This window comes from Rutidosis leptorrhynchoides, chromosome 6, assembly GCF_046630445.1.
Source record: "Rutidosis leptorrhynchoides isolate AG116_Rl617_1_P2 chromosome 6, CSIRO_AGI_Rlap_v1, whole genome shotgun sequence".
In the NCBI taxonomy this organism is placed as follows: domain Eukaryota; kingdom Viridiplantae; phylum Streptophyta; class Magnoliopsida; order Asterales; family Asteraceae; genus Rutidosis; species Rutidosis leptorrhynchoides.
In genome coordinates, this window is record NC_092338.1 from 77711435 (window position 1) to 77724409 (window position 12975).

The 12975-nt window shown below is 35.1% G+C and overlaps 1 protein-coding gene across 1 annotated transcript in view; it reads left to right on the forward strand.

Annotated features, from left to right (window-relative positions):
* LOC139856073 (cytochrome b561 and DOMON domain-containing protein At3g07570-like) overlaps nucleotides 1–11821 on the forward strand; it is a 41319-nt gene extending 29498 nt beyond the window's left edge. Inside the window, exons 3-4 of the mRNA XM_071845309.1 lie at nucleotides 11107–11393; nucleotides 11466–11821. Of these exons, the coding sequence (XP_071701410.1) occupies nucleotides 11107–11393; nucleotides 11466–11702 (524 nt within the window). The 3' untranslated portion in view covers nucleotides 11703–11821. The remainder of the gene's footprint in view (nucleotides 1–11106; nucleotides 11394–11465) is intronic.
* The last annotated feature ends 1154 nt before the right edge of the window (nucleotides 11822–12975 follow it).

Genomic DNA, 12975 nt, shown 5'->3' on the forward strand with positions numbered 1-12975 from the left:
GATCTTGAGTATGCATATTTGTGTCAAAAATAAAACTGCATATCCGAGGAATTGTAATGTAAAATATGCTAGAAATCGTATTGTTATCATCACATGTAAAGTTTGTAAGTCTAAGATTATCGCTAAACGATAATCATCTTTATATTGTCTAAAGCTTGTATTAACATAAGGGTTATGGTTTGTAATGTAAAATAAATGCAGTTGTTCTTTTAAAAATGTCGCATATAGAGGTCAATACCTCGCAATGAAATCATACGTTATCTAACTCGTTCTTATGGTTAAGGACGGGTTATGACATGTGGTATCAGAGCGGTGGTCTTAGCGAACCAGGTTTGCATTAGTGTGTCTAACTGATAAGTCGTTAGGATACATTAGTAAGTCTGGACTTTGACCGGATCTGATTTAACAACCATTGCTTATCATTGTTGGTTAAAATTTATATGTAAATATTATGTAGTACTAATGGGTTAGTTGTTGTGTGATAGATGTCGGGCTCAAAACTTATTATCACATTCAGCGACTCCGAATCAGAATCTTCAGATGGTGTTTCAGTCATTAACCTATCCGATGACGAAAATAATATCTTTGGGGAAGACTCACAAATTCCGGATGAACCAACAATAAAGAACCCGGAAAGTGAACCCGAGGAGGAAAGTGAACCCGAGGAGGAAAGTGAACCCGAGGAGGAAAGTGAACCCGAGGAAGAAATACAAGAAATTACGAAAGACAAGTTCGAACTAGGAAAGAAACGAAAGGCTAATGAATTAGAAAATTCAAATCATGAGTTTAGTAAGGATGATGTGGCACCAACTCCACTAGACACTACCACCCCTATTCCCGCTATTCCTATTCGTTCTATCCCGGCATCTAGTTCTTCAGCCCCACAGCCAAAATATAGGCAGACAGCTAGGATAAGCGTTAGGCCATTCCTTGAACCTAAACGTCCTAGAAAATAGACCAAACGATGCGCTGCCGTATTAAACCATGGGATCATATAATGTTTTGTATAATATTATTAGTGTGGTTTGCTTAATGTTCGATGTAAGATAAGCATATGTAAAATAGTGAAGTATGAAATGCAATAATTTTCCATGGTTAAGTATTATTTAGATTGTAGTAATTGGTTCTGTACTAAGCTATTAAGTATGAACATTAACGGGTAGGTACTACCCTAGATATAATTATAAAATGCTAATAAGAAGAAAAGGCTTTTATAATAATACCTGGTTCATATTGTTAACAAGCTATAATGTACTATAAATACACACTACATCTATAATATTCCATGTGAATAATTATTTTCTTTCATTAGGAAATGGCGCGATTGAATCGAATGACGGAACAAGAAGTCGAGGAATTCATCAACCAGCGAGTGAACGACAGAATGTTATGGGTCGAAGCTGCAAGAGCTGCTGCAGTTAACCCAAATCCTCGTGTAGGATGTACCTACAAGACTTTTCAAGCTTGCAAGCCCTCATCATTCAGTGGAACGGAAGGACCGATCGGTTTAACCCGGTGGATAGAAAAGATGGAGACTGTGTTTAAAATAAGTGGTTGTGTTGAAAAGGACATGACCAAGTATGCATCGTGCACTTTACAAGATAGTGCACTCACGTGGTGGAAAAATTACTTGAAGGCTGTAGGAGGAGATGTAGCTTATGATACCCCATGGGAAGAATTCAAAATAATGTTAATCAACGAGTATTGTCCAAGGAACGAGGTTAGGAAGTTGGAAGATGAATTACGAAGCCTGAAGGTTGTTGGTACTGAAATCACCAACTACAATCAGCGATTCATGGAATTAGTTTTGCTATGTCCTGAATTGGTTCCAACCGAAGAACGGAAGATTGAAATGTACAAAGATGGTTTGCCCAAAAAGGTCAAGGCAAATGTTACAGCATCGAAACCTAAGACAATTCATGAAGCTATAACCATGGCAAACGAGCTAATGAATCAGGTCATCATGGATAAGAAAGTATCCAATACTGATGTGAAGGTATCAGGTAACAAAAGAAAGTGGAATGGAAATTATGATCGAGGTAACCAACAACAATCTTTTAAGAAACAAGAAATCACGCAAGGTGCGGGTAGTGGTTTAAGCTTTGGTTACAAAGGACAAAATCCTTTATGTAACCGATGCCATAAACATCACTCTGGCTACTGTAATGTGGTATGCAACAAATGTAATCGAAAGGGTCATCTTGCTGAAGATTGTAGGGCTCTCGTTACAAATACAAATGGTACCAAGACTCCTGCCACCAATGCAAATAGAACTGCTTTGGCTACCATTACTTGTTATGGGTGTGGAAAACAAGGTCACTATAAGAACCAGTGTCCGAATCCAGAGAAGAATAATGGATCTGCACGTGGAAGAGCATTTGTTATTAATGCTAGAGAGGCGTGTGAAGACCCGAAGCTTGTTACGGGTACGTTTACCATTAATAACTTATCCGCATCTATTATATTTGATACTGGTGCCGATAGAAGTTACGTGAGTAGAGGCTTTTACGCTAAATTGAATTGTTCATCATTACCTCTAGATGCTAAGTACATGATTGAGTTAGCTAATGGTAAACTAATTAAAGCCGATAAAATTTGCCGTGATTGTAAAATAAATTTAGCCGGAGAAACATTTAAAATTGACTTAATACCCGTAGAATTAGGAAGTTTTGATGTAATAGTCGGCATGGACTGGATGTCCAAAGTAGGAGCTGAAGTTGTGTGTGCCAAGAAGGCAATTCGCATTCCTTGTAAGGATAAAATGCCGGTGATGATTTATGGAGAGAAGGGTAACTCAAAGCTAAAACTCATTAGCTGTTTGAAAGCCAAGAAGTGTTTAGAAAAGGGATGTTATGCTATTCTAGCACATGTTAATGAAGTCGAAAAGAAATAAAAAGAGAAGTGCATCAACGACGTGCCTGTGGCAAGAGATTTTCCTGAAGTTTTTCCGGAAGAGTTGCCGGGATTACCTCCATTTAGATCTGTAGAATTTCAAATAGATTTAGTACCAGGAGCTGCACCAGTTGCCCGTGCTCCATATAGACTTGCACCGTCCGAGTTAAAAGAACTTCAGAGTCAGTTAAAAGAATTACTGGATCGTGGATTCATACGACCAAGTACTTCACCGTAGAGAGCTCCGATTCTATTTGTTAAAAAGAAAGATGGATCTTTTAGGATGTGTATAGATTATCGTGAATTAAATAAGTTAACTATCAAGAATCGGTATCCACTACCGAGAATTGACGACTTATTTGATCAACTCCAAGGATCATGTGTGTACTCGAAAATTGACCTAAGATCGGGCTATCATCAATTACGCGTCAAAGAAGAAGATATACCGAAAACTGCTTTTCGGACACGTTATGGTCATTACGAATTCTTGGTCATGCCGTTTGGGTTGACAAATGCGCCAGCTGTATTCATGGACCTCATGAATCGAGTTTGTAGTCCATATTTAGATAAGTTTGTTATCGTTTTCATTGATGATATTCTTATCTATTCCAAGAGTGAGCAAGAGCATGAGCATCATTTAAGGTTGATATTAGAGTTGTTGAGAAAAGAACAGCTATATGCTAAATTTTCTAAATGTGCTTTCTGGTTGAAAGAAGTGCAATTTCTTGGCCACGTTGTTAGTAGCAAAGGAATTCAGGTTGATCCAGCAAAAATTGAAGCCATTGAAAAATGGGAGACTCCTAAGACACCAACGCAGATACGCCAATTTTTGGGTTTAGCCGGTTATTATAGAAGGTTTATTCAAGATTTTTCCCGAATAGCTAAGCCGTTGACAGCGTTAACGCAAAAAGGGGAGAAATATGAATGGACATCTGAGCAGGAGAGTGCATTTCAATTACTAAAGAAGAAGTTAACTACGGCGCCTATTTTATCGTTACCAGAAGGGAACGATGATTTTGAAATATATTGTGACGCTTCGCGACAAGGTTTTGGTTGCGTTCTTATGCAACGAAAGAAAGTTATTGCATACGCATCCCGACAATTGAAGATTCACGAGCGGAATTATACGACGCATGATTTAGAACTGGGAGCAGTCGTGTTTGCATTGAAGATATGGAGACACTACTTGTATGGGGTTAAATGCACTGTGTTCACTGATCATAAAAGTCTTCAACATATTTTTGATCAGAAACAGCTGAACATGCGGCAACGTAGGTGGGTCGAGCTGATAAACGACTATGATTGTGAAATTCGTTATCATCCCGGGAAGGCGAACGTGGTGGCCGATGCTCTAAGCAGAAAGGAACGAGAACCAATTCGAGTACGAGCAATGAACATAAAAATTCGCATGAATCTCAACTCACAAATCAAAGAAGTTCAACGAGAAGCACTTACTAAAGAAAACATAAGAAATGAAATAATGAAGAAGTATGAGAAGCAACTCGTTATACGGGAAGACGGAATTCGATATTTTGCAAACCGTATTTGGGTACCGAAGTTGGGTGGATTAAGGAAGTTGATATTGAATGAGGCACATAAGACAAGATACTCGATACATCCTGGAGTTGGAAAGATGTACCAAGATCTTAAGACACATTATTGGTGGCCTAATTTAAAGACAGACGTTGCAACATATGTTGGGGAGTGTTTAACTTGTTCCAAAGTCAAAGCAGAACACCAGAAGCCGTCAGGGTTACTTCAACAACCAGAAATCCCAGAATGGAAATGGGATGGTATTACCATGGATTTCATCACGAAGTTACCAAAGACTGCCTGGGGATACGACACCATTTGGGTGATTGTTGATCGTCTCACCAAATCTGCACATTTCTTGCCTATAAAGGAAACGGATAGAATGGAGAAACTATTACGATTGTATATAAAGGAAATTGTTTCAAGGCATGGAATACCTATTTCCATTATATCCGATCGTGATAGTAGGTTTACATCAAAGTTCTGGCAATCGCTACAAGAGGCCCTAGGAACCCGTTTGGATATGAGCACCGCATATCATCCGCAAACCGACGGGCAGAGTGAAAGAACGATTCAAACTCTTGAAGACATGCTCAGGGCATGTGTGATCGATTTTGGAAACGGATGGGATAAATATCTACCATTAGCAGAATTCTCGTATAATAATAGTTATCATGCGAGCATTAAAGCTGCGCCATTCGAAGCACTGTATGGAAGGAAGTGTAGATCTCCTATCTGTTGGAATGAAGTAGGAGATCGACAATTAACTGGTCCCGAGATCATACATGAAACTACAGAAAAGATAGTACAAATTAAGGAAAGATTGAAAACAGCCCGTAGTCGCCAAAAGAGCTACGCCGATGTTCGAAGGAAACCATTAGAGTTTCAGATCGGTGACATGGTTATGATAAAGGTGTCACCATGGAAAGGTGTAATACGTTTCGGAAAAAGGGGTAAACTGAACCCAAGGTACGTAGGCCCGTTCAAGATTATCGAACGCATTGGACCGGTAGCTTATCGACTCGAGTTACCACAACAACTCGCTGGAGTACATAATACATTTCACGTCTCAAACCTTAAGAAGTGTCTTGCAAAGGAAGATCTCACCATTCCTCTTGAAGAAATCCATGTCGATGAGAAACTACAATTCATCGAAGAACCAATCGAAATCATGGATCGTGAAGTTAAACGGCTCAAGCAGAGCAACATACCGATCGTTAAGGTTCGTTGGAATGCTCGAAGAGATCCTGAGTTTACTTGGGAACGAGAGGAACAGATGAAACAAAAGTATCCACACTTGTTTCTCGATGACGCAAAATAGGTACAATTTTAAAATTTCGGGACGAAATTTATTTAACGGGTAGGTACTGTAATGACCCGGAATTTTTCGATCAATCTATACTTATAAGATTAATATTTACATAAATTAAACCTTACCAACATGATAAGCAATCCAAATTATTGAAACTTATGTTTTCGAAAAGAGTTTTACACAACGTTTGACCGTCTAGTTTGACCGATGATATCACGAACTATATAATATATGATAATTATATGTTTGTGTATATATATGTATATATACATATTTAACATGATTTATGGATGTTTTAATATCTCATTTTGTATTAATAACAATAAGTTATAAGTATATTTTGAAACTACTAACTTAAGTTTTCAAAACGATAACCATACGTAACGTTATTTGACATAAATACTTATGACCTATAATGTTTATACATATATCGTATATATAATGTATTTAATCACTTTTTAAGGACTTAAATACATAAAACCATATAAGTATATTCACAAAAGATAGCTATATTTGAATTCTCATTCCGTTTTCACAAGATTTCTATACGTATATCTAGAGTATATGTACTCGTATCATACCTAGCTTCTATACGTAATTACTATTGGTAAATACACATCAAATCACCACCAACCAGCCCTTGTTCATGCCTTATGTATAAGGTAATTACTTTTGTATGATTGCTTGACTAAATACATAAAATTACAAACTAAAATCTTGTCTTGGTTCCCCCCCCCCCCCCATTCACATTTTTAAAGAGCCATGGGGGATCATCATTTTGATTCATTTTTACTTCAATTCTCTAGCTAAAAACACACACACTTATGAGCCTTAAACCCCTTAACCATCTCAGCTCACAACCATGAAGATCTAGTTCCAAAAACATCACTTAATCATCATAAGAAAACCCTTACAAAAACACTTCAAGAATCCTTCCAAGAACACAAGTTTACTTCCAATCTTTCATCCAATTCCATTACTCTTTTGGTTCTAGGTTTTTACTCCTCTTTTACAGCAATCTTGTCCAAGTAACTTGAGGTAGTAACTTTGTTCATAACCTTATTCGATTCATATATATATAGCTATCTTATTTTATGGTATAAAATTTTAACAACAAGAACATAGTTTGAATGTTTTCAAACTTGTTTGCAAACTAAATAGATCCTTCTAACTTAACTTTTAAAATACTTCAAGACATGTAATATATCATAAATATATGCTAATTTAACAAGGTATAACTTGGTTTTTCAAAGAACACCTTAAAAAACTGTTTTTACGACGTCGGAGTGCAACCGGGGGCGGTTTTGGGTTGGATAATTAAAAACTATTTTGAACCTTGAATTGGAGGTTTATTTTCTGAAAAAATGATATTTACTATGAATATGATAACACATAAAAATTTCATGATTTAACTCAAAGTATAAGTATTTTTAGAAAAATAATCATTTAATATTGTTTATATGATGGAAAATGATTAACTTCATAAGTTTCACCAAAGTTTGACCTATGACCTGTGATTTCGAATACAAACTAAGGTATTTACAGTTCATATTCTTAAAGAGGGACTCGATCCAAGGAAGTGGCAAGTTGAACCAACGAAAACGGAGTTGTAACGAAGAAACTATGACCAAAACAAGATCGGATATCCAAAACTAGTTTAGTCACGAAAATAATTGGAGAAAAATTAAATGAATCACATCTTTCTAAAATAACATGATATTTTATATATATGTACTCATAATTTAATTTTATATATTTCAGGACCACCCGTAAACAATACGAGAAGATTAATCATAAGATCCCATGATTGTACGCAACACGTCATTTGACAACACCGGTACTTTATGTACGCAACACGTCATTTGACAACACCGGTACCGTGGGTCAAGATTAATCCCGACCAATACAAATACGATGGGGTTTTATTTATTTCGATGGGGGTTTTATTTATTAAACACCTAAATATGAACCATTAAAATTGAATTACTAACATCGGACTGCTAACTACGGACTAAGAAATTATTAAAACTATTAAAAGTATAATAAGTATATATATGTGACGATTGTTTAAAATGGAAATATATTGATAAACTATATATGGATAGGTTCGTGATATCAACCGGAGACCAAGTCAAAATATATATATCTTCAAGGCAAAAGTGAGTATATAGTCCCACTTTTAAACTCTAAGTATTTCGGGATGAGAATACATGTATTTTATGTTTTACGTTATGGACACAAGTAACTGAAAAATATATTCTACGTTGAGTTGTACCACTGGCATACTTCCCTGTAGCTTGGTAACTACTATTTACAGTGGTATTGTAAACGCGAATCCTGTTGATAGATCTATCGGGCCTGACAACCCCAACCGGACTGGACGACCAGTATTCAACGGTTGCACAGTACTTCGTTTCGTGACTACACTTGGTACGGTGTAGTAAGATTTCATAATAAAGGGAATATGCGACGTGATTAAATGTTAAGTATGGTTACCAAGTGCTCAACCACTTAGAATATTTTTATTAAAATGATTACATATGAAATCTTGTGGTCTATATTTATATCGCTGTCGGCATTAAACCTATATCTCACCAACTTTATGTTGACGTTTTAAACATGTCTATTCTCAGGTGATAACTAAAAGCTTCCGCTGCAACATGTTGAATTTAAGCAAGATCTTGAGTATGCATATTTGTGTCAAAAATAAAACTGCATATCCGAGGAATTGTAATGTAAAATATGCTAGAAATCGTATTGTTATCATCACATGTAAAGTTTGTAAGTCTAAGATTATCGCTAAACGATAATCATCTTTATATTGTCTAAAGCTTATATTAACATAAGAGTTATGGTTTGTAATGTAAAATAAATGCAGTTGTTCTTTTAAAAATGTCGCATATAGAGGTCAATACCTCGCAATGAAATCATACGTTATCTAACTCGTTCTTATGGTTAAGGACGGGTTATGACAACAAAGCAACACTCCTTTGTAGTCTAGACATCCAACTAACCGCCGTCTTACCAACCATGAACACATATCCCGTAGTACTCTTATCCGAATCACCAAATCCACCCAAATTTGCATCCGCATAACCTCTAAGTATAACATTGCCCTTAGTGAAACACAATCTCATACTAGAAGTACCTTTCAAATAACGAAGCAACCATTTGACCGCTTCCCAATGCTCCTTCCCCGGATTAGACATATAACGGCTTACAACTCCCAATGCATGAGATATATCCGGTCTCGTACAAACCATGGCATACATAATACTTCCCACGGCCGATCTATACGGGACCTTTTCCATCTCCGCTTTGTCTTCTTCCGTTTTAGGTGATTGATTCTTAGATAACTTTATCGCGCTACCCAAAGGCATAGTACGAGCCTTTGCTTTATCAACATTAAACTTTTCTACTACTTTATCAATATACTTGGATTGAGACAAGTATAGAACACCTTTAGCACGATCACGCACAATACTCATTCTAAGTATTTGCTTAGCACTACCAAAATCCTTCATCTCGAACTCTTTTGAAAGCATACCTTTCAACTTATTGATCTCGGACATGTCCGAACCCGCAAGCAACATGTCATCAACGTATAACAATAATATTATGTAAGAAGACTTGAATTTCTTCAAGTAACAACAATGGTCCGCTTCACATTTTACAAAACCAACCTTCTTCATAAACTCATCAAATCTCAAGTACCATTGCCGAGGTGATTGCTTCAATCCATACAAACTTTTCTTTAACATACAAACCCACTTCTCTTTACCCTTTGCCTCAAAGCCCTCGGGTTGCCTCATATATATCTCCTCATCAAGATCCCCGTATAAGAATGCGGTCTTCACATCTAGTTGTTGTAGATGTAAGTCGTCGGATGCGACCAACGAAAGCACCAAACGAATAGTAGTCATCTTCACCACCGGTGAAAATATCTCTTGGTAATCAACCCCTTTCCTTTGTCGAAACCCTTTAACCACTAACCGTGCTTTGTACCTCTTCTTGCTATCCATCTCATTCTTTATTCTATACACCCATTTATTTTGCAATGCCTTTTTATCATGAGGTAATTTCACTAGTGACCAAGTCTTGTTCTTTTCAAGTGACGACTCAGCGATGTCTACTTGAGGGGGAGTCAACTCTATACTGCACTCTTTTTCCCTTGACTAAAGTTTTTATCCCACTGGGTTTTTCTTTAGCAAGATTTTTAACGAGGCAGTACTAGTTGCTCTATAATAAAATTGTCATCCAAGGGGGAGTGTTATGATATTAAAATGTCAAAAGTGGTGGATGACAACTTCCACAAGAATCCAATATTTAGGAGACAAAATTGAATGAAGATCTCGTGCTAGATTTTATACAGTAAATCTTAAGTATTATAAATATGCAACTGATGAATGTAAATGAGATGTGAGTACCAAAAATATAATATACTCCATTACTCTTTATTTTCTCTCTTTCTCTCATTCTTATTATAACAATAGAAGTATCTAAATAATAGGTTACTAAAGGTAATTATAAATAAATTATAACAGTATTAACTATTAATTAGTACTCTGTATTAATTATTAATTACTGTTACTCCGTATGTTATTTTTCACTTATCTAAGGCATCTAGCCAAAATATTAAGATTACTAGTGAAATGACTCGTGGAACTACGAGTTTGTTTAAACGAAACAGTTTAATGATATGTTTTAGGTATTAAGTGAACGTAAATGCTAAAGTCATTTAGTTTAATGACCCGTGAAACCACAGAGTCCGACTAAGAAACTCGTCAGCTGAACATTTCATCAAACACTTAAAATGCCTATTAAACAATTCACATCCAATCATAAGAGATGATATTGGTTGTCATTTTATTTTAAAAGTGTAAATTAAAATATAAATTTAGTACTCAATTCAAAATCATTAATAAAAATAATTCAAAATTATTTAATTTTAATAATTAAAATAATTATTAATAAGATTTAATAATAATAATTAATTAACAAAATTTAATTTTAATTCAAAATTATTTAGATTAATGACATCACCCATCATGCTTAGATTTTTTTCTTTTGTTTTTTAATTTTTTTACAAAAGAATAAGCCTAATAATGACATCATTATTATAGGATTTTAATAGAAACTATAGATTTACAGCATAATTTTTTGAATAACTATAACTAACACAATATGGTGCATTTCGTTATTACTAAACTAAACTAAATACAACAAAATTAATATTCAACATTTTGTAAAAATGTACCTTGTTAAGTGCTAACAGCTTAACCATTTTCTGTTGGCTTTTACAACAAATGAGTAGAGAGTATTTGCTACTAATATTATTTATATGTGCTGTTATTTTCGTCATGTTACAGGTCAGGGCAACCAAGTTAGTAGTCCGTACTCGAGTTTAAAGAGAACTCATGGCATTTTGAACGCGGTTGGATGGGGTGTCTTACTCCCAATAGGAGCTATGATTGCTCGTTACTTGAAGCATTTAGGCTCGTATTGGTTTTACGCGCATTCAAGCATCCAATTATCAGGCTTTATCATTGGATTATCGGGTATCATATCAGGACTTGTTTTAAATGATCGTATCGACATTAATGTTGCCAAACACAAAGCCATTGGCCTAATCGTTATCACCCTTGGTTGTTTACAGGTTTGTATAATTAGCCTTTGTTTTTTGACATATATAGTTCTGTTTTCATTATGTTGTAATTTTGTTTTTCAGATTATTGCCGTTTTGATTAGGCCAAATATGGATTCAAAGGTGCGAAAATATTGGAACTGGTATCATCACAATGTGGGGCGAGTTTTGATACTATTAGCAGCGTTTAACGTCTTCTATGGCGTCCATTTGGCGCATGCAGGAAGTGAATGGAACGTTACTTATGGAGTTTTTCTAGGGATTATTGCTACTATTGCTCTAAGTTTAGAGTTAAGGTTGTTAACAACAGAAGAAGACTAAAACACATTTTCCCTTATCCTTGTACTACATTGTGATATTTATATTAGATTGTTTATAAGTATATCATGATAGTCACTATTGTTTCAATCTTGACTTGAAATTGTAATTTTTTATTCAGATGGTATCCTTGACATTGTATGTGATGTATGTATTTGAATATGTTGATGTGTCAATATGTGATGATTATTTATATAATTACAAAAAGCTGTTTAATTTAAATTTAGGACTATTAATGTGTCGTTGAGGAGCTAAATGAAGCATTTCACAAACCTCAATCATCAAAACTATTGACTTGCACCTTTGACTCACTAAACCTTAAGGAGCTGTTAATTTCAAAATTAATTGCCGATAACTTACATAGGCCGCACTCATCATGGCTGGTTATATTATATTATATTACTAGCCTTTAAGAGCCCGTGCGTTGCACGGCGACTCTTAATCAAACAAACTGGAAACGAAATTGTATATGAAAATAAAACTAAATCAGTACAATTTGTTGTTATGCATACAAAAAGAAATATGAGTATAAACCCTAGCCCATATTACAAAATACTATAAGGGAATATTAATGACACACAACAATAGTAGGTTTTGCATTAGTGAGCACTACAGTTCTCGTTTGAACACCAAGTACCTGTTTATCCGCCAAATATGCCAACTTTAATTGTGAATTAGCATAGACTCAAAGTGAAATTAAAGTTACAATCCCAAACTTCATTCATACCTTGATGAACCTATTCTTATGATAAACATTGAATACATAAACATGAATATAAAAGCTAATAATGACCGCTCAATATATACATAAACCAAAAATAAGTACACATAATTGAGGCAATTTTCTTAATATGTTACTGTACTTTACAAAAACTGTTACGATACAAAAAAGAACTATACATTTCAACTACTATTACTACTAATTATATATGAGTAAATATCCTAATACTGTTACTAAAATGTGAGTACCCACTCATGAACCAACACAAACATCCATCCATGTTATCCTACTACTGAAACTTTGACTCTCAATCTAGTACATCCCATTTTAACTTCTCTTTAAAATATGGTACACACTCATGTAAGCATTTTGTATACGTTATAAAAGTTATGAGGATGAGGATATTAGAATTTTGGTTTAGAATGGGGTCATAAGAAACCGTACATTTTCATTTAAAAAAAAAAAAAAAAGCCATAAGAATCAGTTTTACCGGTACCGAACCGATAAGTACCAAAACCGGAAAAGCCTCAAACTAAGAGCAGGTACCGATACCGA